Source organism: Mirounga leonina, unplaced genomic scaffold (genome assembly GCF_011800145.1).
Source record: "Mirounga leonina isolate KUSES-001 unplaced genomic scaffold, KU_Mleo_1.0 Mir_125, whole genome shotgun sequence".
Lineage (NCBI taxonomy): Eukaryota > Metazoa > Chordata > Mammalia > Carnivora > Phocidae > Mirounga > Mirounga leonina.
In genome coordinates, this window is record NW_023270305.1 from 72,161,420 (window position 1) to 72,188,824 (window position 27,405).

Consider the following 27,405-nt stretch of genomic DNA (forward strand, 5'->3'; position numbering starts at 1 on the left):
TGGGGGAGGGTCAGAGGGAGAAGCAGACTCCCCGCTGAGCAGGGAGCCCGATGCGGGACTCGATCCCAGGACTCCAGGATCATGACCTGAGCCAAAGGCAGTCGCTTAACCAACTGAGCCACCCAGGCGCCCCTAAGTGAAATCTTTCTAAGCACTTAATCAGCTCTTTTAAATCAAATACACCAGACCTACAAATGAGGTAGATCGAGGTTCTCACAAACTCTCGAACATTCTACAAACTTGATCAAATTCCCTTAAACCTCTCAAATTAAGATTGCCAAGCCAACATATCACAGGTGCCTTCCTGGGAATGCAGAGTCACCTCATTAATGGGGGCAGGTTTGCCATCTCAGCTGGGAGCACTGGGTTGAAGATGCCAACCCCAGTGCAGGTACATGCCCCGGTCAGTGGCCTGGTCCTGCTGCCAGGATGGTGCAGACTGTGGCGCAGGTTAGCCCACCCTCGGCCACCACTCATTCCATTCACAAGATATTTCTCTCTCATAAGGAGCCGATAAGCCAGCCCAGACTCTATATAAGTACGTCAACTCATTTATAGGCCATCCAGGTCTAAGCATCTTTCATCATGTTAGACCTCCATCACTAGACCATAGCTTCTCGAAGCCAGGGTCAGTGTCCCTCCAACTCACTGTTCCATCTCCAGGGCCCTCGCACCGTGCTCATGGCTTGATAGCCTCCAGCGCCCCCATGTTGAGTGAATTAATTCTTCCCAGGCAGGTCAGAGACAGCGAGAAAGCTGACCTCTTACCGTGGCTAGGGAATACAAAGAAGGTTCAGACACCTTGGTGTGTGAAGGCGAACACCTGAAAGTGAAGGCACCTGGGATCCCAACCTTAAAGGCCCTCTTGTTCTGCTTCCAGATGTTTCTGCAGCAGCCGGCTGTATCCCTGAGCTTCAGCAGCGCCCCGCGGCCCGAAGCTCAGCAGCAACTCCAGCAGAGGTCGGCCCCAGGCTCCCAGCCCCAGCTCGTGGCCAGCCCTCAGCTTCCAGGGCAGATTGGCTCTGCCCAGGTGGCGAACCAGCACCTGCTCAGAGAATCCAGTGTGATATCAACCCAGGTCAGCGTGCTCGTCTTCACACTCAGTCCTTGCCACTGAAGCAGACCAGGGCACACTTGAGTCCCGCAGCCTCCCTGACCTGGAAACCTATTGAGCCATTCCTCTTCTGTGACTGGGGCTAGATTATGGTGGTGTGGGGTTTTCCTTTCCTTATTCTAAGATGCTCTGAAGCCCCAAGTTGTAATAGTTTCCTCCTGTGTTTTGTTAATATATTAAAATACCTCAATGGTATCCTGCAGCTGAAACTTTCAGTTTTGATCCTGACTGGGGTGGGAGGGAGATATGGACACCCAGACACTCACATCGACAGCCATATGTCCCCACATGTGTGTGCTCCGTCCTCATCACCTGCTCTTGGTTTTAGCCATTTTCAGTGTGAGAACACAGGTTATATCCACTTCCGTTCATTTTCCCTTTCCCTGGGGCCAGCATGCCCCTTCCAGTCCCCACCAAGCCCTTCCCTCACAGCCATTACTGCCTACTACAAGCCACAGTGACCTTGCAATCTGACAGTCTTCATCAATCAATGGCACTTGAATTGAATGAAACTAAGAAGTCCTAAGCCCCTGCTTCTGGAAGACCAAAGATTGGAAGGCAAGATACAGCCTTTCCTCAAGCCTCATATTGGCATATGTCATCATGGGTCCAGTAAACATCTGCTGAGCCCCTCTTATTCACCATCCCCCAGGGGAAAAAACGTGAATAAGACTGGTCTTGACTCCAAGGAGCTTCGAGTCCCATGGGTCCTCTGGGAATGTAAACAGATAATGTACAATAAAAGGTAGAAAGTACACATTTAAGAGTTTGGCCCATCTTCACCCAGACTTAAGGGTTTTCCTTTAAAATGCAGCCTTTTGATTCTAAAGGTCAAGAGAGAAATTAATGAGAATAGTCAAGAAGAATCTAGAAAAGAAAACACTGAGGAAGGACCTACACTAGCATTGAAAGATTTCATGGATGCTCGGACAGTTAAAACACTGTGGTGCCGTCATATGAATGGATGGTCGGCGAAACAGTGCAAAACCCAAAAAGCAAAAGCAAATCCAAGCCCATTCCCTCATTTAGTTATGATTTCGCTCAACAAGTATTTGTCAAGTGCTCACCGCATGCTAGGTGCTAAGTTCTAAGCACTGAGAGACAGCAGTGAACAAAAGAGAAAAGAAAAAAAGCATCTCTGATCCAACTCAGGAGAGAGAGGCAAACAAGCAAAGATCACAACCTGTCAGGTGGTGATGCGGGACCACTGGTGAAGGTGGGGGGTGGGCTGGAGTGGCCTTCTCTTAGAGAAGATAATATTTGAGCCAAGACCTGAGGGGATGAGAGAATGAACCATACTGGTATTAGGGGGAAGAGTATTCCACATGGAGGGGTCAGCCAGTGCAAAGGCCCTGAGGCCAGAGTAGTCCTGGTGAGTTGGAGAGAAAGAGCAAGGAGGTCCAGGTGTCTGGAGTAGAATCGGTGAAGCAGAAGGTAGTTCAGTTCATGCACATTTTCCTTGCCTGCCGAGAGCCTGACACTGTTCTAGGCCTGAGGGATTCAAAGAATCCTTGAGGTGCTTATGATCCAACGGGGAAGAGTCACAAGATCAAAATAGTTCAAAAAACTCGTGGGTCCTAAGGTAGAGGAAGGGCCAAGGTGGGTAGAAGAAAGGGGTTCTGGGAAGGGGGGTTCCTGGAGAGATGACTCCCGAGTTGAGTCTGAGTTTTACCTTTCTCATTAACACGACTGCTCCAGGGTCCAAGGCCAATGCGAAGCTCGCAGCTGATGCCGGGAAGCGGCCCCTCGGTGAGCAGCTTGACGCCCCAGTTCAGCAGCGCCACGGCAGTGCTCCCGCCAGCTCTGAGCCTGACCACGCTCGCTTCTGCCTCCCAGGATGGCAGCCAGTGCCGGCCCAGCCCAGCCTTCAGCCATGATCGGCAGCTCAGGTACAGAGACTGCGCTTGTTTGAAAGACAGCTGAGGTGCAGCTTTCCAGGGACCATTGCAGCCTTCCTGCTGTTGTAGATGGAGGCAGAGTTCAGGTGATCCCAGCCAAGAGAGTGGCAAGAGAGGGCCGGGGGCTTGGGTGGCTGCACTCCTCATCCTCCGAGAGCAGAGCAGGCGCCTTGGGGATCGGGGCAGCCAGAAGGGGCCCGCGGGTCCACAGTTTGGGTGCTGGTTCAAGTTTCCCGTTTATCTCCTCCTCTGCCCCAAGGCTGCTGCTGAGCCAGCCCATCCAGCCCATGATGCCTGGGTCCTGTGACGCAAGGCAGCCCTCAGAGGTCAGCAGGACTGGACGGCAAGTCAAGTAGGTGGCCCCGGGTGGAGGGAGGAGGCCGAGAGCCGCACTGAGCGCTCTCGGGCTGGCAGGGTTCTCATCGGCCTGGACCAGCAGTGCTCGTGTGAGCCGCACCAAAGGCAAGGTCAAAGTGTGTCCACACCCTTTGCAGGGACACCCCCTTAGCTTTTCTTCTGCTTCCCATTGAAGAAGATCAAACTGTGGGTCAGCATCCCATGCTTAGAACAGGACCTGAAGGAAACAATTATCTGTCATCATCTTCAAGCATCTTTATGGGTCCTTCACCCTTGGTAATAACCCAGGTAAATGTAGCCTGAGCCCCCTGCCCAGGCCCCCCCATGGCCCCGTCTGACCAGCAGATACCGGCAAGTTCCACAGGCACACTTGCTCTGGGGCTCTGGCGCCGAGCCACGGGGCTGTGAAACCCTGCAGATGTGGGTTCTCCTTTCCTCCCAGACACGCCACCTTCTCCTTTCCCCAGACTCCTCGCCACCGGCAGCCCCAACGTCCAGAAGCAGCTTTCCTCCGCTGTTGCTTTAATTACTCCGGACAAAGGATACTGGAGATAGAGGAGTGAATACTTGAAAAGCTACTGGGAAATAGCTCCTAGCTCTTTGACATGAGGCAGAAGTAGAACTATCTCACAGACATCTTTCTTCTAAACATTGGTTGAGTGTGTGTCAGCAGTTCGCCGAGATGGTGCTAGCTAATTCCCCCATGCCATCCCCTGGGACCGGCCCCTAGAAGCCCTTCCTCCTGCGTCCTCCCTCAGCCAGCAATAACAGTAGCCGTGGATGGTCACTGAACATTTCTGAGGGGCAGGGGCTGTACCTACAGCATTTCATTTTATCCCAATAAAAACCACGTGGGGGCGAGATGGGGAATGCACACTTCAGGAAGCCGCCTTTAAATTCCCTGATGGTGCTCTCAATTAGACAAAACAAAGATTCGTGTTACATTGCTTTCCAGAGATGCTTAAAATGCAGTGAACTAGGCAAAAGTGGGAATTCTTTCCTCTGGAACTCTAACTGCCATTTTTGGTCAACACAATAATTTCTACCTTCCCCGTCTCCTCCAGACATGACCTAATGCCCCATCTTGTTATAAATGACAGAGAGAAATAACATTTCCAAAAATATAATGCAAAATGGACTTCTCTATAGCGTCTTTAAACACCTGTTCCTATTCTGTGCTCCTCTGGAGCCTTCCTAAATGGCCTTCCTCTGCCTCTTGTTCATGGTCCATGATCATCAACACCTTTTTCTTTTTTAATTGTGATAGAATATATATGTAACAAATTTTACCATTTTAGCTCTAAGTGTACTGTTCAGTGGCATTCACCATCACCACCGTCCGTCCCCAGAAGTTCATCTTCCCAAACTGAAATTCTGACCCACATTACACATCAACTCCCTGCTCCCTCTACCCTCCAGCCCCACAGTCTTCTTTCTCTTATGAATCTGACTCCTCTAGGAATCTTAATCTAAGGGGAGTCACACAGTATTTGTCCTTTTGTGACTGGCTTACTTCATTCAGTATAATGTCCTCAAGGTTCATCCATGCTCTAGCACGTGTCAGAATTTACTTCCTTTTTAAGACTGAATAATATTCCATTATGCGTGTATACCATATTTTGCTTATCTGTTCGCCCATCAATGGGGATACTTGGGTGGCTTCTACTTTTTGGCTATTGTGAATCATGTTGCTATGAACACGGGTGTACAAATATCTGCTTGAGTCCCTGCTTTCATCTTCTCTGGGATATATACCCAGAAGTGGAATTGCTGGATCATATGGTAATTCTTTGCTTAATTTTTTGAGGAACTGCCATTCTGTTTTCCATAGTGGCTGCACCATTTTACATTTCTTTATTTTATTTTATTTTACTTTATTTTTTAGAGAGAGAACGTGAGGGGGGAGGGGCCACGAGAGAGGGAGAGAGAGAATCTTAAGCAGGCTCCATGCTCAGTGTGGAGCCCGAATCGGGGCTCGATCTCACAATCCTGAGATCATGACCTGAGCCGAAATCAACAGTCAGATGCTTAACCAACTGAGCCACCCAGGTGGCCCCCCCCGCCATTTTACATTGCACAAAGATTCCAATTTCTCTACATCCTCATCAACACTTATTATTTTGTTTTTATTTTTTTCTTAATAGCCATTGTCATGACTAGGAAGTGGTATCTCGTTTTGATTTTGATTTGTGTTTCCCCATTGTCTAAGGATGTTAAGCATCTTTTTTTGTGCTCATTGGCCATTTGTATCTTTTTTTGAGAGAAATGTCTGTTCAAACCCTTTGCCCATTTTTGTAGTCGGGCTGTATTGTTGTTGTTGAGTTGCAATCCCTTGTTCACAATACTTTTTTATAGGTGGCCTTCTCAATCCATGGATAGTGTCCTTTGATGCACCAAAGTTTATGATTTTGACAAAGTCCAGTCTATCTGTGTGCCCTTTCATTGCCTGTGCTGCCGGTATCACATCAACTCCTCTTTCTTAAAAGTCTGTTTTCTCCTTCCCACGTGACCAAACAGGTATCCACAGAGCCAGGCTGTGTTTCCAAATGCAGACATGCACACCACCAGCAGCAGCGCCTCGCCCCCCGTTCTGCTGATGGGACAGGCGGTGCCCCAGCCCAGCTTCCCCGCCTCCCGGCAGTCACCCCTGCAGCCCGCACAGGCCCAGCAGCAGCCACAGCACTTCCTGCAGGTGGGCACCACCGCACGCATGCACCCAGGCACAGGGCAGAGCTCCACAGCCCTGGGCTGACAGGCCTTTCCTCCCTGGCTTTCAGGGTGGCTCTAGTCCTCAGTTCCGAAACAAACTCCAGACAGATTTGCGTTTGAGGCTTTATAGTTTATGAAGTTTATAATACTTAAAGTTTATAAAGTCTTTGTATATTTAGTAGGAGAAATTTAGACTCAGCTATTATGCCTCATTTGATATGTGCTTAAAAGATCCATCTTTAATACTATTCCATCTGACAAACGCTATTTACAAAATTTCTATCTAGTATGCTTTGTGTGTAGTTTGGAATATGAGAGAGTGCGGGGCAAATTTGAATCAGTAAGATGACTAATGCCTGAGGGAAAAAAAAAGATCCATCTTTAAGAAGTAATTGTTATATGGTGTCCATATTTTTGAGAACAAAATTGTGGTGGTGGGACCTGATTACTGTGATTGTCAAACTTGTTAGTGTGTTTATACACAAAGTCTTCTACAAATACAAATTACATGTTTAGTTAAAGATTCATCAAACTTGCTCGATAAATACAATAATGTGGCCTGAAGTTGGGGCTTTCTAGGAAAATGTGGGGCACTTTTACATGTGGTCACTGCTTGCTTTAAGCAAGTGCCAAACACACTGGAAGGAGGGAGGGTGAGAGCCAGTGGTTGACGTTCAGATGGGACCAGAAGTGTCTGCTCAGGTTCTGGCCTTCCCTCCGACATATGCCCGGAGCACCCCTTCCTGCCCCAGCCCAGCCCCTGTCCTTTGCACATCCTCCCTGGCCTCCAGCCCCCGCCACAGGGCAGGCCATGGCTTCCCCTTCGCTCTACCTCCTTGCTTGGGCACCTTCAGAACCACAGGAGAGTGTTGTGACTGAGACATTTTAAGGACAGTGCAATAAAGATGAAAAGAGTCCTCCTTGAAGGTCTTGAATGTAATTTAATTCCAAAGATGCTAACCCATCCGTGATACACTTTTCAAAAGTTCCCTGGCCTCAAGCATAGGGACAGTCAACTCAAGACTTCAGCTTTGCATATCTTGTCATTTTGCAGGACACAAGTGATTTCAGATGGGTGCAGGTGAAGGGAGAAGGCAGGGATGGTCTGGGCAGAGTTAGAGGCTTCCCGCATCTTTCTTCAGCCCTGGCAGCAAACATGTTGATGGGGACCTGGGTTCCTCCAAGACATGGGGCTAAGAAGACACAGAGCATTTGGGCCTTCTTGCTGAACTCCGGGCCCTCATGGTGCGGTGTGGGGAGAGGGGATGTCTCACAGAGCGGCCAGGCTCGGGGTCTGTGCCAGTAAGAGCATTGTGGCTGGAGGCCTTCATGGAGGAAGGCCCCAGGGGCACCTGCCGCAGAGCCAAAGTGTGGGCGAAGTGAATGGAGAGGAAGGGCCAGTGTTGCAACAAGAAAGAGACAGCCTGAGCCAAAGTGGAGGCACAGGTGTGCCTGGGGTGCTCTGGGTGGTTTGGACAGGGGAGATTTCATGGATGGGAATAGTGAGGGGTGGGACTGAAGGTGCCAAAGTTAGGGTTTGACCAGTTGAAGTTTCTGAGCTTCAAATTGGGGGGCTGGCAAACAGCAGTATTTGGGAGTAGTTACAGAATCAGGGACCATGGTGAAAAGTATGCAGACTGCATGTGTGTTTGGTTTCTGCCCTGTCAATGATCTGCATGTAGTCTCAGGTCCCAACATCCCAAAATATACAGGCCACATGTAGATCATGTGCACCTGTTCAGAAAATGACGTGCCCAAAGCCTGGTCCCTGGCCCACTGGCCCAAAGGAATCCCTAGTGCTGGCAGAGAGCTTGGCTTCTGAATTCCCACCCACCTGGCAGAGCCTCAGGCTCCTTTCTTCCCCACCCATCCTCCCCCGCAAGGTCCCACCACCACAAGACACGCCCCGCCCCGCCACCCCACCAGCCATGGAGGTGAGTCCTCTAGCCCTTTGTCCTTACTTTCCAGGTGCAGGCACCAACCTCTCTGCACAGTGAGCAGGACTCGCTACTTCTTTCCACCTACTCGCAACAGCCAGGGACCCTGGGCTACCCCCCGCCGCCCCAGCCCTCACGCCCTCCTCGAAGGGTCAGCAGCCTCTCTGAGTCCTCGGGCCTCCAGCAGCCACCCCGGTAGAGCCCTGGCACCTCTGTCGGGTCACAATCAGCTTTAACCAATGGACGGACCATGGGGGTGGCCAGAGGAACTGGGGAGAGGAGTTTAAACCCTTGGCTTTTGTGCGCACTGCATACATTTCAGAACTCCTGGATGGTAACCATCTCCAGAACGCAGTGGCTGGCCGTGGAAAATGATCAGAATACTGGCCGTGTTTCCCTAGCCTCTGTGTTTCTCGGGCACACTCTACAGCCATACTCGGATGGGAACCGAGTGCCCCACGAAAGCGTCATTACTCAGTTCACTTAGCAGACGGCACGTCTCGCCACGTCCTCCCCGAGAGCGCACTGGTCCCTCTAGCCGGCTGTGGTCCATCCACACTTGCTAGCTGGCCTTCACTCTCCTGATCCTCTTTCCTTTGCATTCGAGAAGCACTGGGTCAGAGATCTGTTGAAGAGAGAGAATAAAGAGATTATTTTTCATTATTTTTAAATGGTGGTTTTTGTTTTAATTTGCACAGCTGCACAGAGGAGATAACTTAGGCACTTTCAGGTTTTAAAAATAAGGAGGTCTTGTGACTTCACTTGGAGACCCAGGAACAAAAACAGCCCACCAATCAGATGGTCTTTGTTAACCAGGCCGCACACCCACACCCTCTGGTCTGAAACCTAATGGAAGAAGGCTCTTTCTGGTGGTTATTGTTTCCCCTAAATAAAACACTGGACTGTTCCTGTTTACTTCCTTGATTGCAACTACAAAGGCAGACTCAAAGCAAAGCACAATCATGCAGCTGATATTCCGGAATTCTGTCGGGAACTCCGAGACGGAATGGGAGGAAGAGGTATCCCAAGCCAGGCAGGCCCATGGAGCTCCAGGTCCCCGAGGAAATCCCAGCACGCGCCGGCCCCTTGAGTCAGAATGCTGCATCTTTCTACAGATCTTTCGTGAGAAGACCGAGGATTGGATTCTCCTTTTCAAAATGCACTTTGCTTTTTTTGTATGTTTTGTTATGTTGAGATGTTTCTAAAGAGAAGATTTTATGTAATTAAAAGACGAAGTGTAGTGAATTGTACAGCTGTTGTAATAATGACCTATTTCTATATAAAATAAAATTGTATGGATTATGTGTAAATTATTTTGTATCTGAGACACCAGTTCCTTTCCCAGATATAAAAGTATAAAAGTTTTCTTGTGTTTTTCTGTGAGTGGCCATTTTGTAATAAATTAACGAATTTGTACAATTTCCTCTGGAGGCAGTTTCTGTCCCTTGTTATCTATGCATGCATACATCTTTTCTTCATTGTTTAAATTTTTTTTTTTTTTAATTTCAAGATGTTCCTAAGGGTAATCGCAAGCAATCAATGAACCAGGTAATGGCATGAGGTTTTTTTAAGCTGCAGCATGGGCACCAGCCCGTTAGGTTCCGGTGGAGATGACAGAGACATTCTGCATCAAGGCAGTCCCAGCCCATAATTAACCTCATCTGGGCTAGAGTTCATGGGCTCCCCCTGCCAGCACTTAGATTATGCGGGATGCTCGTGGGGCTCGTCTGTCTGTGTGTGAGAGGTGTGTACACACATCGTGTTGAGCAGGGGGAGATACAACATCAGCATCTAGGAGGCTTCTGCCAACTACAGACATCCTGTCTTCCCCCCAAGACTTCGTCACCATGACATGAGGATGGAGAATCACTGAGATGGTGATGCTCAGCACAGCCCTTACCACAAATGTTGGTCCAAGAGAACGAAGTTCCTTCCCTTGGTCTGTCGCTACAGCTCTGTGCTTCACCTGCTTCCTGTGAAATAGGGATAGTGCCTCTGTCCTCTGACGAGGAGCAGTTTGGGACGGCACGAGAGGCTATACAGACAACAGAAAAGGAGTTCTACTGTTCACACAATTGTATTCCTAAAAAAAGGTAAGTCTAAATGTTTTGCATGCATTAGGATCATTTATTCTTTAAAGGACCAGAAATGAATTTATTTATTTATTTATTTATTTATTTATTTATTTATTTATTTATTTATGTATTTATTTATTTATTTAACAGAGAGAGGGAGGGGGTGCAGCGGGAGAGGGAGAAAGAGAATCCCAAGCAGGCAGCGCAGAGCCTGACACGGGACTTGATCCCACAGCCCTGAGATCATGACCTGAGCCGAAATCAAGAGTTGGATACTCTAACCAACTGAGCCACCCAGGCACCCCATGAACCTTCTTTTTTAAAACAAAAAGTCTGGGGATGCCTGGCTGGCTTCGTCAGTGGAGCATGTGACTCTTGATTTTTGGGTCATGAGTTCGCGCCCCACATTGGGTGTGGAACCTACTTAAAATGAAATTAAAAATAAAACAAAAATGTAGAAGCTGCTTTTAGGCAAACAGGCTTGAGCAATGGAAAGTAGAAAGGGCCTACAGCGACCCCCTGGCTGAATACAGACAGGCCCAGCAGGTGACCCACCTCAAAATATCCAAAGGCCCTAAATAACCAATGGGCTACTTACCAAAAAAGGGAAAATTCCATACATCACCATACCTCCTCACCTTCCCTCTTTAGAAACAGCCCCCACCCACTACCTCATTGCAGACACCCTCTCCTTGCTGTCCTGCTTACTGCTCCCTTGCCGTGTATTCAATAAACATATCTCCTTTATTCTGTCTTGGGTGAAGCCTTTCACGGCCCATGCCACAGGCTTCCACATGATCATCGCCCCACATCTGGGGGCCCCCATCTGATCAGGAGACTCACATTTAGACACCACAAAAAAGTCTGTGTGAAACTAGATGAACCATTTTGTAATTGAACTGTTTTGTAAATTCAAAGGTTTATAAATCTGATCTTTCTGTATTTGAATTTTAGTTGGCTGTCAGAATCCTTCTAAGTAAAGCAAGATTTTTTAATGGAAACAGCATATTTATTGTCCTAGGAGTTTCTAGCTGGAAGCCATTGAAAGAGGGTGGAGTATAGCACGCTACTAATTTAATTCAGCATTGCTTAAATCTTATACATGTTGAGAATCTGGATAAACTCAGAAAACTCATTATTGTGCCACATTTCTTTAAACCCACATAACATCCGGGGAAGTTTAATCCCTAAGCTTTTGATTCATTTAATTTTGCTCATTAAAAAGTTGTTTTGCAACCCCGTCTTGTTTCCAGAAAAACCATGACCTTTGTCTTTGGAAAATTATAAAGTCTTGGCTCATGAGAAGGGGCTGAAATGTGAACTCTGGAATACACAAGTTTTGGAATGCTGCTACTGAACACATCTTCTTTAGCGCCTTCCTTCTGCACCACCACACCCCTTTCATCTCAAAAATCTTCCAGTGGCTTTTTTTAGGAAGTCCCATTGGACCATCCAGCTGAACCCAGCACAAATCTGCCCCAGAAGACCCTCCAGCACTTAGGGTTTGTTGCCCCCTCGAGACTGGGGTCTTCTTCCGTGCTGCCCACACAGAGAAGCATTCAGATCCTGTCTCATTTTAAGGATTCCCTGGTAATCACTAAAAGTAAAAAGACATGGGAGAGAAGCCCAGCTAACAAATACTGAACACTTACAAAGGACACAAAGTTCACCTTAAAGGTTTTGGTCTGTGGGCGGCCAGCAGTAGACTGGCCTGACTCCTGAGGCTTGGCAAAGAAAAAGCTGGAAGAGCCAGCCCACAGAGCTAGACTGAAACATGAGAGCCCCCGCCAGGCTGATGAGTATCAGCCCCCTTCAAACCAAATGGTTTTTATTGTCTGTTTGACCTTTACTTAAAGCAGCACAGTTGAGAGCTGAAAGGGACGTTTTGTCGATTTCCACCCGGGGTGGGGGGGGGGGGGGGTCTATTTGCTTGAAATTTCACAACTTTCAAGATACAAGAAGATCCTAAAATGTTTCCGAGAAAACAAAACATCACAAAGGGTGACATACGACATGGAGAATGCCTTCAAAACGCTGGGGAGAACTTATTTTCAACCTGAAATTCCATACAAGTGAAAGTATTAATGAATTTGAGGGTTGAATAAAAACCTTCAGATATGTGAGGGCTCAACTTTAGCTCTCATCCTCCCTGTCTTAAGCCACTAAATGGTGTGCTCCTGTGAAGTAAGGGAGTTCATCAAGAATAAAGAAGGCATAGGTCCATGGGTCCAAGTGACTTAGAATCCCCGGATTGGAGACAGCCGGTTATTAGTCTCTCAGAAGCTCCAGAATGATCCCTCTGGGCACCCCCTCAGATCTCCTTGTCATCTCTCATATATCTAAGCTACTTGTCCAACCTGACTGCCTAATGCTTCCCCAGGTCTCCTGCCTTTTGCTCCCCTCTCTCAGTATGTCTTCTCCCAGGCTTTATGCCCCAAGAGACAGCATAGGTGGAAAGCAACTTACCCCATACTCACTCCTTACTCTGTCCTCATCTGGCTCCTTCCCACTCCCCATTGCTCCAGTAGTGAAACTTGCTAATATCACTGATACTCTCCTGTTTGGAGAAACTTGTGGGTCCATCTCAATATTTGCCTTACTTGAACTCTAGCATGTAGAACCTCTTGACCACTCTGGCTTCCTTCTGACTTAGAATATTTCCAAGTAAGTCTTTTCCTACTGCTCTAATGACAGGTTACTAATTTCTTCAGCCTCCGCTCCCACACCTCTTAAATGTAGAATCTACACTGGTCTTCTCTCTCCAAATCCTCTTGATTTTACCTCCTTGTTTAACTATAAAATCAGCCTGCTTCTTTCTAATCCCACTGCAACTGCCTTGATTCAGATCCTCCTTATTTGTCTCTAGTATGTAGTTTCTTTCTACTCGTTTCCTTGCTATCTTGCCCCCCTGCTCCTAATCTGTTCTTCAGTGTAGCTAAATTAATTCTAAAACAAATCTGATGATGGCAGTGCCCTCCTGACAATTTCAATGTTTCATTACCTGTAATACTCAAACTCACACTATCTCACCTCCCGGCCTAGAGTCTAGAAAGCCGTACTGCTTCAGACCGGTCACCTGCCTCGCTCCACCGCTTCTCTGCTTGGCTACCTCCTGCCCATCCTTCCAGCGCAGCACAAACCTCCCTGCTTTCTGCACCGCGACCCACCCATGCATCGGGCCAGACACGACCCTCGGGTGGCTCCACGGCCCAGGACTGTAAGTACTCGCGTTCAGGAGTGTTCCTCCTCAACGTGAGCACTGCCAAGGCGGCAGCTGTCTCCGACCTCTCTCGGCGCAGCCAGCCCCGCACCGCACTCAGGTTCAGCAAGCGGTGGCCAAATCAATGAGAGAATGGGTAAAACAAAGGAGCGTCTTCTTTTCCTGGCCCTGTTCCCATGCAGCTGTGAGCCTGGCTCTTACTTCCTCCGAAGGCTTAGGACGAGAGGCGGGGGAAAATACCGCGCCTTCGCAGAGCGGAGGAGGGAACTAAGCGGCTAGGAGCCGGGTGCCGAGAGCGCGGCCGGAGTGCGCAGCCGCGGCCCGCCCCGGGGGCCCCACCCCCGAAGTGCGCTCGCTTTTCCCCGGGCGCGCGCCGCTTACGTCGCAGCCTCGCCTCTCCCCTTCCAAGCGTCTCCACGCGACCCGGAAGTTGTACTTGTGACGCTGCTTTCCCTCTCCCACAATACCTCGCGCTCTTCCTTTCCAACCAGAGCCCGGCGGAGTGAGTATGGGTGCTGGGAGCCGGCGTCGGGAATCTGGTTCCATCCTCGCTCGGGATTGTGCTGACCGGGACAGCGAGATTTCTCTGAGGCCGGCCCGGGACTCCGCCTTCTGAGGGGACGGGAATCCGGGCTGTTTAGGGGCTCCCGTAGCCTGGGAGGGAGACTGGCCAGGCTTAGGGGAGCCGAGCCTGCAGGGGTTTCCGGGGCGGGAGCATCTGAGGGGCGCGGATGCTTTCGCGGCGGGGTGACCGGCTTGGCTTTGCCGGTACCTGGGGCATCAGGTGCCTGGCCGAGCTCTCTGCACCTGGACGCGCCCCGAGGGTGGCAGCGTGAGGCCGGGCTCGGGAGGGAGGAGTTGGCTTGTGCTGGTTCCCATCTGCTCTGAACTTCCTTGTCCCTGGGTTTAGATGGCTCCCGCGAAGAAGGGTGGCGAGAAGAAGAAGGGCCGTTCTGCCATCAACGAGGTAGTGACCAGAGAATACACCATCAACATTCACAAGCGCATCCATGGAGTGTGAGTATCCCTGCAGTCGGCCGGGTGCCTTCCTGGTTGGGGGCTCCCGAACTCATGCGTCTGGTTGTCACTCGGAGGTCTGTCTAGTTGTTGAAAAGCTAGTGGTCTAGAAATTGGGTCTTCTTCGGAAGCCCAAATCTATATTCCATGGCCCCTATTTAAGGTTTATAGGATTTAAAGTGTAATCCTCGGAGGTTAATGACTGGAAACAAAAGATTGAATAACAGTTTCTGGGAGAGCCAGTTGAGGGGAACTTGGTGATGATAAAGTCATTTCATTCGGTGCTTTGTAAACTGAGTAAACCTGGGCAAGCTAAAGGGTAAAAGATGTGTATGGGAAGGAAAGCAAGCTTTTAAAAATGTCTAAAGTAAAGCTAACCAATTAACTAAAAAAGCTGTGTCCAGCCCAGGATGCGAACACCTAAAGATTACTTTATACTTTAGTTCCTGACCCACACAAATATGTACTAGTATTGGTTGAGCGGTAATACCGGGAGACTATTAGACAAAAAGAGAACGTATCAGTGGAGTTAGAGGGCAGTATTTGTGCAAAGGATACGTGGCTGTTGTGGATTTGTGATGTACGAGAATATTGGGAATGATTTTGAATGTTGTAGTTCTTGGGGTTTTTTTTGTCTAGGGTTTGGTTTTTAGTCCTTAGGCTTAGTGAGCTATTCCCCCTTCTGCATATGTGCTTACTGCTGCGAATGGGACCAAATCTTTCTTGAATACTGTTACTTAGAATATTTTTTTAAAGATAGAATATTTGTTCATTTTAAAACCTACATCCACAAGCAAGCCCATTTCTCCCCACTGGTACATATGTGTATTTCCTATTTGGCTTCCTCACATGCTTGGAAAGAAAGAGAAAGTAACCTTAAGCTAAGGAAAGAATTATTTTGGTTCAGTATCTATAGCCCCAATTTGCAAAAACTTTTCGAGTAGTTCTGCCAAGGTTCTAACCAGATAAGATTCTCAAGTCTCATTGACTTGGACTTAAATAATTTTTCCTTAATTAAAAGTTCACAAAATGTTTCAATAGGTAAAAGACACCAAAAGCAAATACAGAATTGAAATGAGGTGGTGACTGATTCTAGATTCTCAGGCATTGAGGTAGTATTTTCACACTGATCTTTACATAGAAACAACATTGAAATAAGCTGGAAAGTTGTTTGGCTTTTAAGTCTCGTCTGCTTTCCATGCTGTAGAGTCTGTTGGCAAAATTTCTCGAAGTAAAAATAACATTCTAATGTGGAGCCTATTAGTGCCTAAACACTAATTTTTAGCATATTAGCTGCAGCAGTCTAGTCAAACAGCTGGTCAGGTTAAAAATACAGCTTCAAAATCAAGGCCAAATTTTAATTGAACTGCCTATAGATTTTTACATTGGAGCCCCTTATTTTTATCTCCTCCTGAATGTCCTGCTCTTGAGGACCAAGTGTCTAAGGTCAGAATTTTGATACTAAGCTCCTCAGAGTAATAGAGGAAAGTGGTAGCGAAATTCTTGGGCTAAATTACAGTCCCTGCCTTTTGGGGAAAAAAACACCACCTTGTTAACTGGTTAAGGTAAAGACCCACACAAATTCTTGTCCCCTTAACAGCCATTCTCTAAAATGGCAGAGTATGACTGGCAACCAGAAACCTGGAGCGAGATTGGTTTAACTTTGTCCCCTGGAAGTCATGGGCCAGGGCTGAGGGGTGGCTGTAAGTAGGTTTGCATGTTGGTGAAGAGCTTTGGGGAAGGCCTACATGTGCAGAAACAGGAAAGGAACATCTCTGGGTTCTGGCTGATACTGCCTTCAAACTGTCCGTGGATAGAAGTGAAGTCCCTAACTGGACATTCTGTCCCCAAAACTTCCACTGGAGATTTCAGTAGTAATTGGCCCAGAGAAAAATAATGAGACCTGGTCAGCTGGTAAACCTGCTTCCCATCTCCTAATTTTGTATATATATACACCTCTATTCAATGAGAAGTGCAGTACTCCAGGGTATACCTACAGAATTCTCTTCACCATTCCTCTTCCAGTCATGTTCCTGCATACAGGAATATTAGCCCCAGAATCAACAATACAGAGGACTAGCCAGAGTCATACTAAGTCATTAGAAATAAAAGTTTCTTAGAGAAATTGCCTTAGTATGGTTTTTAGAAGATCAGCAGAGAGGCCAGATTCCCTTAATACAGTGAGCAAACATCAAAGTTCATGTTTCTCTCCCTTTTTTAACTTTAATCTTGGATAACATTAAATGCACAATCCACTAATACATATTCAGATAAGGGATACCATATCGCTCTTCTTTCATTGGATAGGTCTTGAAATAGCAGTGGACTTGAAAGATGATGAGGTGACAGTTGGGGAGGAGCACTTGTTCAGTCTTCATTTGAAACACTTGGAAGTCTGTCTTGTTTCCTTTTGCGAGGTCTTCCTCAGAAAATGCAGGCAGTTCAGAAGTAAATGACCAAAACCACGAATCTCTCCTTGTAGGATACCAGCACTCTTGTTGCAAGTTCTTGAACAGCATCCAGTTCAAGAACCAAAGTGACTTCCCTTGCTGGCGTTCCATTCGAGACCAGTCAGCCTCTGAATCCTCTGACTGGGAGATCCTGATACCTGATATAATGCGGTTCCTGGGGGTGTGCAAGTCAGTAGCCCCGGGAAGGAATTTGAAGAGTCTGAGAGATTTTTGTTCTCTCCTTATTAGCCTGGAATTCCAAGCCATGCCTTCCAAGGCTTTTAGTTAAGGAAGATGATTATAGTTTTAGTTGGGGCAAACTGGTATCTGTCTTTGATTTTTCCTTTATTATTTTCCTGAAGTAGGCTCTTTTCACTAGTGATTGATGGGGTGACTCACATTAATACTATGAATGCTTGAGGGAGAGTGTTTATTTGATTTAACAAATGGAATGCAGTACTAACTCTGGACTTCTGGGATAGTCACCGTTCCAGAACTCGTAGCGGGAGCCACTGCAGACAGATGGTGCGTAAGTGGGATATTGCCACACCTGGATTTCTCGTGAGATCCACAGTGCCATTGCAGCAGCCTCTTGAGTCTCGTGGAAGGCCTGTTTTATTGTGGGTGGTTGGGGGTATTTTTGATAGCACGTTACACAGCAAAACATTCTATTCAGGCACTGAAGTGTGAAACAAAATTTCTTGCACTGGGCATTCTCTTATCTCAGGAAAACTATTTTTATGGGGGATTTAAATGTGCAGTAGTAGCCACATTGGGCCTAGTACTTCACTGAATTCCCATGTGTGAGCCAAGAAACATCGTGTTCTGGGGTCTCTGAGATGGCTTCTGGGTCAAAAATCCAGTGCCTTTGTGCATTAATCCTGCTTGGGAGTAACCACGTTTCCTTCCCTCATTTTGGGAGCATATCAAGCACTTAACTGAGTATTAGGCACAATCCTGGACTGTGCAGATCAGGAAATCAAAGACCCTATCTTTCTAGTTTACTTAGTAAGAAATTACAAAATGGCAAAAAGTGCCAGGTGGAAAGTCCGTCAGTGGGCGAAAGGGTGCTGTTTTAAAAGCCACACAGATGATGGGACTTGGGAAAATCATAGGTGTGAAACAAGTTTTTCAGGCACTGTTTGCTTTATTATAAAACTCCCAAGTGAAGACCTGAATCCTTTGGCCATTTCTCAGCCCTTCCTTGATGGGTAACAATTGATAGTTTATTCTTCATTTTTCTGTGGAAATGCTTATTCGTTTTACTTCCAAAGATTCCACAGTCTTGTGCTTTTCTTATCGCTCCTGTAGCTTCTAACTTTGTGGTTCCTCCTCACATCCTCTTTTTAAATTAAAGATTTATTTACTGGAGAGAGAGAGAGCCGTGGCGGGTGCAGAGGGAGAGAGAATCTTAAGTTGACTCCATGCTGAGCATGGAGCCCAACGCAGGGCTCAACCTCAGGACCTGATCCAAAACCAAGAGCTTAACCGACTGTGCCACCCAGGCACCCCTCCTCCTCACATCCTCTTTCCATCATTCTCTTAATGTTGAAGAGCCACAGGACTCCGTCTCTTTTCCATCTATGCTTGGTAATAGCAACTGGTCTTAGGGCCTCAGACATACATCTACTGTTCATTTGGGTATTTAGGCATCGCAAACCAAACTCTAGTGTTCCTTTTCCCCTGACTTCCGCATTTCTCTTGTGGCTTGCCCTGTGTCAGTCATTGTCAAGTGAGCATGTCCTTTTGGCTCTGCCTTCCACAGTTTTATCAATTGCACTGGTCCACCACTCTTCTCTCTCACTTGAATGGTTACACTTAGCAGCTCCCTGCTCCTGGTTCCCTCCTCCACCCCCAAACACCTGGTCCACTCTCAAACCCTCCTGGCTTCCCACCTTATTCTAGAAGCCCAACTTGTTCTGATTCCACATGAGCTGGCTACTTATTTTCTTAATCATACCAGGCATGTACCTGATTGGGGTAGCTGGTTTTTTTACTTTTTCCTTCTGCCTGAATGCTTTTCTCACAGATGTCTAAATGGCTGCCCTCATGATCTGCAGATCTTAACTCCAGTATCATCTTAGCCATCTTATTTAAACCTGCATTCCCTTTCCCTCATGTTCCCTCTCTCTCTCCCCTGGTTTATTTTTCTATGTAGTACTTGATACTGTCTCATGTACTCCATGTATCACCTGCATATAAGCTACCTGAATAACTGGATTTTGTCTGTTGGACCTACTGTTGTTATTTCAGGCATTTCTAGATGGTCAAGTGTTTAAGTGAATGAACTGAGCTTGCTTGATAGGTTCTAAAAATAGCAAGGAGGCTGATGAGGGTAGAGCAAAGGGAAGAGGGGGAGATGGTAAGAGAAGAGGCAGAGTGGGGTGGGAAGGCAGTCATCTTTCGTAGGCATGTGAAATCACTGAAGATTTGAGAGCAGAATGTTTAACTCTAGCATGCTGTGTGTTACTTTCATTGAATTTCATAAAATTCACTCCATCTAACAAAAGTGGAACACCTAGTATGTGCCGGGCCCTGCATTGGGTTACAGAGGTGAATGGTTGACCTGGCCGCTTCTCTGACCTTCACAGTCCTGGGTGGTGGGGACACCTTTTTAGACTTGGGTCTTTCCCCCACCCCCGGAAATGGCCTTCACTTGTCCAAATGCTTGACCATTTCAGCCTGTAGCAAAGTTTTGGCTTTTTCACATTGTTTAAAAACATGAAATTCAAATGAATTTATGTACCCTCATGTAAACAACAAGTTAATAGTATTTAAGTGTTGGAACAGACATGAGTTAATGACAGTGTCTGACACATGCCGACAGCTTCATAGAATTAACTGTTGTCAAGAGGAAATGTGTACAATTTTAGCCAAGACCAAGTTAATAACCTTTGAATTAGTATTGAATGATCTTCAAAAACATGCCATCTCTTAAGATATAACAATCCATATTTTGATCTGAAGACACTTTTATAGTATGTGTATTTTATGTTCAAGCATATCCTATCAGCATCTCTTAGGATCATCTGCAGAGCTCCTATCCCACATCACTGAAAGGGGATTGTGCATTTTCTGTGTCCCCAGTATTAATATCAGCTGCTGGGCATTATACAGTAGTGGAAAAGGGGATTATTCCTACCTTAAGGTTTGGTTTAGATTTTGTTTTATGAAAATAGGACAGCGCGTTACATATTTCATTTCATTTTGTGCTTATTTAATTCATTTATTGACTTTGAATCTCAGGGGTTTCAAGAAGCGTGCCCCTCGGGCACTCAAAGAGATCCGAAAATTTGCCATGAAGGAGATGGGAACTCCAGATGTGCGCATTGACACCAGGCTCAACAAAGCTGTCTGGGCCAAAGGAATAAGGTGCTAAAATTATTTGTTACAAATTTTTTTTAGAAAACGTTTATAATTACACTAGCTTTTAATCAACTCTGCACAGTTTCTGTAAGTTCAGTAATAAGCATATGGAAGTATTTCCTTAAAATGATGATGGCTCAAAGGGTGGGGTAGCATCTGCAGGGAAGCCCTTTGACATGGCATGTGAACAGAAACCCAGGTGATGAAGGAGCCAGCAGTGTGAGGGCTGAGTAAGAGCATTGCATGAAGAACAAATTTGGTGTGAGCTAGGAACAGGTGGTGAAGGTGGACTAGAATAAGTGACTAGAACAGTGAATGAGGACGGAGAGTTAGGACGGGGATAGACCATGTGGCATCTAGACATAATGGGGAATAATTGGCACAGTGGTTTTTAACAGTGGGCACTTTTGCCCACCCTCCCTGATTGGGGGGCTGGGCATCTTTGGTGTCATTCGTGGGGATTCCCACAGGTCAGGGGCTCTGCTACACATCCCACGGTGCACTAGGCAGCACCCCACAACACCCCAGACCAGTTGTCAGTAGTGCCAAGGGGTGTGCTTTTCGCTGTGGAGGGTGATGTAAGGTGCTAGAGTAGACCTAGGTGATCAGGAGGCCGGGGGGGGGGGGGGGGCGGCGCACAACTGTTTGCATCTGTGTGGTATTTCATCACTGGAATGAGACCTGAGATTCAGCCCTGCCGTGCTAGCAGTGAGCATTCTTTGTAGAGGAGAGGTGTCTGATAAAGGAGTGGCCAAAGAGGTCCCTTAAGATGATGATGATGATGATGGAGGTGGGAAGTGGTGTCACAAAAGCCAAGAGGAGTCCTGAGTTTTGGAACGCTTTGTGTCCTCAGACCAATTAAAGGAGATAGGCCACCGTAATGCTGCTGTGGTTGGTGAGAGGAGAGGCTTGTGTGTATGAGGGAGGGGAACGGAACAGTCTTCTCTGTTGAATGTAGCCTGCAGAGTGGTGTTTCTGCAAAATTACATGGACTATAGACAAATTCTGTAACCACGATGTGGGTGTTGGTGATAAGAGGGGAAAGACCTAGCATGTTTGAGCCTGTGTTTCTGCGTAGGTTGAGTATCAGTGGTTGCTGCCTGCTAAGACCAGTATATATCCTGAGATGGTAGCATTTAACGTCCACCTGTGGGGATGTATATTTTCCAGGGAACTGGGCCTGTAGCGCCTGAGCAGATGCACATAAAGGACAGAGCATTAGAAGCATGTTAAAGATGTGGGGATAGGAGGCGTCAGTACTGTTGGCAGCTATTTTCTTGACAGGAAGCATTGACTTGAGCAGCACATTCATATTTTTATTAGGAATGTTCCATACCGTATCCGTGTGCGGTTGTCCAGAAAACGTAACGAGGATGAAGATTCACCAAACAAGCTCTACACACTGGTTACCTATGTACCTGTCACCACTTTCAAAAGTAAGTTTTACTCCATCCTACAAAGCTGCTGTTTGGATTAGAAAAGCATCCTTACCCTTTAGAACCCGAATTCGTCTGTCTCAACAAATAATTGTGCGTCTATATACCCAGCATCCTTCTAATAGGGAAATAGGTAACAGGCATAATCAGTAAACCTTCGTGTTAGGCGGTGGGGCAATGGAGGAAGATACAAAACAGGTCCATATCTGGGTTGTAAAAAGGTCATGGAATACTAGCCTAAACCGTTTACTTCAAGAAAAGGTTTTTGGAATGTTAAAAGTGTGAGGTGTGGGTATGGAAGTTGACTGGCTGTCTCTTTTGCAGATCTGCAGACAGTTAATGTGGATGAGAACTAATTGCTGATTGTCAAATAAAGGTATAAAACTGCTTCATGTTTTGGTTTTCCTTTTTTAGTTGCAGTATACAGTTGACTCTTGAAGAACATGAGGGTTAGAGGCACAGATTATAGTCAACTACCCAAAATTTACCAATAAAGCAAGCTAGAGAAAAAATTAAATCAGAAAATATATTTACAGTACTCTATCAAAAAAATCCACATGTAAGTGGACCCATGTAATACAAGAGTCAACTGTAGTATCTCTATGCAGTTCCAATTACATAGGATCGTTTGGACAGCTTTTCCTAAATGGTATGCCTGTGCCCCTTCTCCCCAGCCCCTGGGATTTCTGAGTATTTGGGTAGAGCCTAAGCATGTTTTTAAAGGTGATGTGCTGGCCTGGGAACACCTTTTAGGTACCTGGGACATTGGAGGTATACTGTTAATTCCAAGGAACATTTTCTAGAGACTGGCATGTAGAACTCAATTACCACTGGCCACCTTTCACATTTGAACAAGTTTAAATGATGTAATTGATAGATTTAATGAACTGTATTTGATAGTATGTCCCTAAGTTTCTGTTTATATCTGTGTTGAGTATGCTTGTCAAAAGGTATAAAAGAGTCTAATTGATTTTTGATGGGTAACCATATATATGGCTTAGGTGTACAATTCATATGTACAGCTTACCTTTTTGTAACAGCCCCCTGAAGTGTTTTTAATCCCAGTTTACATGGACCTGAAGCTCGCGGGGGGGGGGGGGTTAAAAATCAGCTAAATTCAGCCTGAACGCAGTGTGGCAGGGATTCTTAACACCCCTGACATACTGAGTGCTGCTCTAAAGAGGGCCCTCTTTTTGAAGCCCCAGGGGTGACGGGAGTAGAAGCAGTGGGGGGTAAGGACCACCTACCGTGTATTGCACAATTCACGGAGGAGAGTGGCAAGCGATCCCTCTAGACACGAGTATAAATTATAAGAACCGAGTCAATACAAAAATTTATTTATTAAAAAACTTGGAGGCCAACATTGAAAGCATGGTTTGTACACAACATTTTTGTAAGGACAAAGTGAATACAACCAAATATATTAAAATGGTTTCAATTACCAGCATTGAAACAAAATTAGTGCAAAAAAAGCCAAATACAATTGCACAGATAGTGGCTCTTGGATCTTGAAAGTGAACTTGATTTGTGACCTCTCCCCCATTATCCCAGTGAAAAATGAGAGCTTGGGCTTTTGTCTGGTTTGGTATGATACATTTGACTCTTCTGTTCCATCTGAGAATGAAATCATACTAGCATCACAGCAGAAGTGCCCTGAAATTTCAGGAAATCTGATAAAAGTGAAATTGCAAGTCACGGCATCAAGGGAACTAATGTATAGATACCCTATCGCACTGTAATATCCAACTAATAATTCTCTTAATAGAAATGCTTGAGGGTTGCATCAATTCCCCTGGCCACAGCTGTGGCTGTCAGGCTGCTTATCCAGATACCCAGCTTGTAAAATACACTCAAAATGAATTCAATTAAAATCTGGATTTTAGGGCTGACAACCCACAAAACTGTTCCGTGCTTTGGTATGGCAGACTCGTCTCTGCAAACTGCTCTCCTGCTACAGGTTACTCAGCTTGAGTTCAGGCTGTGATTGGCGGCTCATTTCCAGAGTTTTGAGACTGTACTGATTGATCTTGGCATTTTCAAGTTTGGATTTAATGTCCAGCGGCTTTTCAAAAAAGTTGACTAATGACTGTTCAGTCAGAAGTGAAGCTAAAATATGCTCAAGGGACACAGTCCAGTCCCCTTCTGCCTCTTCAGGAAATGTCTGGGAGTCCTGGGCAATCTTGCCAGGGCTGGTGTCCGCAAAAACCAAGTCCTGCTCTGGAGAAAGAGCTGGAGCCCGCAGCTCCTCCCCGCCTTCCTGGGAGCAGCTTCCAGAGCTGCTGCCTCGCTGCCCCACTTCCCCGATCTGCAGCAGCAGAGTGGTTACCGTGGCGATGGCTTGATACAAATCGTTTTCTTCTGGATCTTCATGGAACATACTATACAGAGTTTTACAGAACTGGATAAATTCTCTCTGGAATATAAAAGTACATATAGCAGCATAACCAGGATGGAAGTATAATGCATTTTTTTAAACTTCATACTAAGTTCTTAGAGAAAACCACATCGTACTCTTTGAAGCAGATTACAAGAAAAGGCAGTTGGCCCTTCTACCCTGAGAACATACTACTAACAGTGACTCCAGGGACTTTCACCACACACTTCAAAGTGTGCTATTTGTCTAGAGAGCGACTACTCAGAAAGGTGTGCACCCTTTAATCCAGCAAATCAATCTGTAGAAATGGATCCAAAAGCTAGAGAGACTTGTTTATAATGGTGTTTAATCTAGGATTTACAATAGGAACAAAGTTAGAAATGGCTTAAATACTATGACTAAATAAAATTATAGCTTGTTCATCTGATAGGAATACGATGGGGTAACTAAAAGCCGTAAAATAAAACAAAACAGTGATGCCTGATGCTTTTTCAAGTTATAGCCACACGGCTGCTCAGCTGGGAGAATCTGAATGTAATGTGATGAAAGTTCCAGTGGGACTTAGCTATATATTTACTCTGGGAATAGGGACATGGTTGAGAACTAATTTAGGAGAGAGCTCCATGATTTTGAAGTAAATGAAAGCAAGGTGTTAGGACAGCCTATTTTTGTTCATAGCAAAAACTGTCGTCACGTATATCAGAATGTTAGTACTGGTGGCTCGGGGGGATGAGATGTGACTTTTTTTAATTGAGGTGTAATTGATCAACAGCATTGGAATGTGACTATATCCAAGAGGTAGAATGAAAACTTGAAACTCCCCAACACTTCTGAAATACTCAAGGAAGTGTTAATGCCACATATTCTGTAGTCAAAAAAGACCAAGAAACACTGCATGCTAAATTCGCTCGTGAAGGCTCACAGTACACATTAGCACCAAAAAGAATGAAATCCTTTAATAAAGGAACATTTCCAACTTGAAGCCTACATTTCACAAACTTTGGGAGGAATCTTTTTCAAATAAAAACCTAGCCCCATCATGGCACTTCAATGTAGGCTAGATACTGCTCAAAGGTTTTGAAGAGCCTTGCCAGTACTGTATATTATATAGCCAATGATTTTTAAGAAACTGAAGAGAGAACAGTAATCCCTTCTAAGGGAAGAATGCTGTGTCCACAGTGCCCCCCACCCCCAAATGCTATCAACTCTAGGCAATAAATCATCACAACCTAAGTGAATATAGGAGTAGGATATAGAAACTTGATAGGATGTGGCACAGCCTCCTGCTGTAAGGAGTTTCGAATATCTAGTGTATCTGAATGGGTCACAGTTTAAATAATTCCCTTTTAATCACCACAACATTCAACTCCTGAAATTAGAAGATCCTTTGATTATGGCTTTGGCGGTTGAGGGGCCCCAGCTTAACTATCAAGCTTACCTCTGAACAAATCATTTGGCAAAACCTTTAACTCTGCACTTAGTCCATACCTGGCTCATTTTGGGCAACTCTTTATCTGTTTTATCTTTTTCTTTGGCTAAATCCTTAATCATTTGCTTCAGCTGTTTCTGATAATCAGTTGCACCACCTGGAGACACAGGAAACACAATATAAACTTTAAGCTAAAATTCAGTGAAAGCAAGAAGGAACATCGGTAGAACCAGGTGGTAAGGGAGGAATTCCACCAAGCAAATTGCACACACAAACTGAAAATAGAGATTACATACTGGAGAGTTTGATCTACAACTGACTGAATGGAGTGTGGTGGCTGGGTGACTTCTTGCTACAAGAGAATCCCTGAAACCTTAGGCTAGAGGAATAGATCCGATGGTGGTGGCGGGGGGCAGTCACCCAGTACACTGCAACTTAAAAGGCTTCTGGCCTCTGAAAGCAGTGGGCTGTTGATTCACAGGAGGGAGGGAACTAGGTATGTCCTCTTCTAAGAGCTGTGAAATTGCTAACGATTGCAGCGTGTGCCTGCTGGAAGATAACGAAGAGAGGTACGTACTGTTTGACTTCCCAAAAACCAGGGGTCTTGACGTCGACAATAGAGGATTCTTTAGTGGTGACTGGCTGTCTCGATCATTTTCAGTGAGTGCTTTAAAAAAAAGTTACATTGAACAAATCATTCCATCTTACCCCAAACTGTCAGTAATTTAGCTTTTTATGTAAGAAAGAAGTAAAGGCTAAGCCAGCAGCCTACGGGCTGCAGGGACCATGAACCCAGGTGTACACCAAGCACCATCTGGATACAAAGAGTAAAGAAAACATCCTACAGACCAGGTAATGCCTTTTTTAAATTTAGATACTGTTTTAATTAATGAAATGCAAATTCACAGGACACTGCCAATACTGACCTGGGAAAATGTAATAAAATCCTTTCCTAAAACTTAAAATATATGTGTATATACATATAAATTCTAGAAATAAATGTACAACTAGATTTCTGGATGGTGGAGTAATCATTTTCAATTTCATGGCATTTTTCCTATGGTGAGCACATACTGCTATACTTGCTAAATTTTTAAAAACAATTGAAAAAATTACTGAATCCAAAGCATTTTATCATTACAAGTTTTCTTGAAATATACAAAAATACAGTCAGAACATTATATTGCTGGTAATAGAAAATGGCACAGCCATTTTGAAAAAGTCTGGCAATTTGTTGAGAAATTAAGCATAGGATTACCATTTGAACCAGAAATTCCACTCTTAACGTATATACCAAAGGGAAATGAAAACACACCCACTCAGAAACTTGTACACAAATATTTATAGGAGCATTGTTCACAAGAGCCAAGAGGTGGCAACAAACCCAAGTGTCCCGACTGATGAATGGATAGATTAGGGCATACCTATCAAAGGGACTATCAAATTCATTTATAAAAGGAATAAGCACTGAGACATGCTACAACGCAGATGACCCTTGAAAACAGAGCAGCAAGACACAAAATGGCACATTGCATTATTCCATTTATAAGAAATATCCCAAAACAGGCAATTCTATAAAGACAGAAAGCAGGGCAAAATGGATGGATTGGGAGCAAGAGCCAAAGGGTATGGGCCTTTCTAGGGTGATGAAAATGTCTAAAATTGCGATGATGGTTGTATAACTAAAGATACTAAAAATCACTGGATTGTGTATATTTTAAAAGAATGCACTGTACGGTATGTGAATTAGATCAAAAAGCTCTTACGAGTAATTACAAAGTATTATGGACACAGGATCCTCATATTTAATAGTAAAGCCACTCAGAATAAATAAAAGGCAAAAATCAGTTGTAATCCAACAAATATCCCCAAGATGGCACCAAAGCCTTGATAAGCTACTCTCTTTCGTGTTTAGGAGATCAGTTTCCTGCATTTGAGGGGTGGGAGGAGTTTGGAGTTTGGGGGTTTTTCTGTAAATGATATTGTCATTTTTCCAACCTTGTACAAAAATTCTACACAGTGG

At 45.5% G+C, this 27,405-nt stretch overlaps 3 protein-coding genes and 1 long non-coding RNA gene across 12 annotated transcripts in view; 2 read left to right on the forward strand and 2 right to left on the reverse strand.

Moving 5' to 3' along the window:
* The window catches only part of NPAS2 (neuronal PAS domain protein 2), a 151,495-nt gene extending 142,170 nt beyond the window's left edge, over positions 1 to 9,325 (forward strand). For both annotated transcript variants that reach the window (XM_035001803.1, XM_035001804.1), the window contains exons 17-21: positions 881 to 1,078; positions 2,813 to 3,003; positions 3,272 to 3,364; positions 5,887 to 6,061; positions 8,047 to 9,325. In XM_035001803.1, coding sequence (XP_034857694.1) covers positions 881 to 1,078; positions 2,813 to 3,003; positions 3,272 to 3,364; positions 5,887 to 6,061; positions 8,047 to 8,214 — 825 coding nt within the window. In that variant the 3' untranslated portion in view covers positions 8,215 to 9,325. The remainder of the gene's footprint in view (positions 1 to 880; positions 1,079 to 2,812; positions 3,004 to 3,271; positions 3,365 to 5,886; positions 6,062 to 8,046) is intronic.
* On the reverse strand, positions 7,000 to 13,505 carry LOC118008259. Of its 2 annotated transcripts, none has more exons than XR_004678627.1 (2): positions 13,258 to 13,505; positions 7,000 to 8,640 (listed from the first exon to the last, which is right to left on the reverse strand). It is a non-coding gene; the product is annotated as an uncharacterized LOC118008259 (long non-coding RNA). The 2 variants fall into 2 exon arrangements; XR_004678626.1 differs by having other exon boundaries at positions 13,121 to 13,505.
* A 205-nt stretch (positions 13,506 to 13,710) lies between these two features.
* On the forward strand, positions 13,711 to 21,967 carry RPL31 (ribosomal protein L31). 2 transcript variants are annotated; one of them, XM_035001807.1, is made up of 5 exons: positions 13,711 to 13,812; positions 14,221 to 14,327; positions 20,024 to 20,149; positions 21,467 to 21,579; positions 21,904 to 21,967. In XM_035001807.1, exons 2-5 carry the CDS (start codon positions 14,221 to 14,223, stop codon positions 21,933 to 21,935), a joined length of 378 nt encoding a protein of 125 aa, XP_034857698.1. In that variant the 5' UTR covers positions 13,711 to 13,812; the 3' UTR covers positions 21,936 to 21,967. The 2 variants fall into 2 exon arrangements, with proteins under 2 accessions (XP_034857698.1, XP_034857699.1); XM_035001808.1 differs by lacking the exon at positions 13,711 to 13,812 and adding an exon at positions 13,883 to 13,901.
* A 1,431-nt stretch (positions 21,968 to 23,398) lies between these two features.
* TBC1D8 (TBC1 domain family member 8) overlaps positions 23,399 to 27,405 on the reverse strand; it is a 98,397-nt gene continuing 94,390 nt past the window's right edge. For all 6 annotated transcript variants that reach the window (XM_035001801.1, XM_035001800.1, XM_035001799.1 and 3 more), the window contains 3 exons: positions 25,960 to 26,049; positions 25,442 to 25,539; positions 23,399 to 23,992 (listed from right to left, as the gene is read on the reverse strand). In XM_035001801.1, the coding sequence (XP_034857692.1) occupies positions 23,531 to 23,992; positions 25,442 to 25,539; positions 25,960 to 26,049 (650 nt within the window). In that variant the 3' untranslated portion in view covers positions 23,399 to 23,530. The remainder of the gene's footprint in view (positions 23,993 to 25,441; positions 25,540 to 25,959; positions 26,050 to 27,405) is intronic.

Coding starts and splice junctions, on each gene's coding strand:
- RPL31 (XM_035001807.1), top strand. CDS start 14,221: ATGGCTCCCGCGAAGAAGGGTGGCGAGAAGAAGAAGGGCCGTTCTGCC. Junction 14,328..20,023: donor CACAAGCGCATCCATGGAGT/GTGAGTATCCCT, acceptor TTTGAATCTCAG/GGGTTTCAAGAAGCGTGCCC. Junction 21,580..21,903: donor ACCTGTCACCACTTTCAAAA/GTAAGTTTTACT, acceptor TCTCTTTTGCAG/ATCTGCAGACAGTTAATGTG.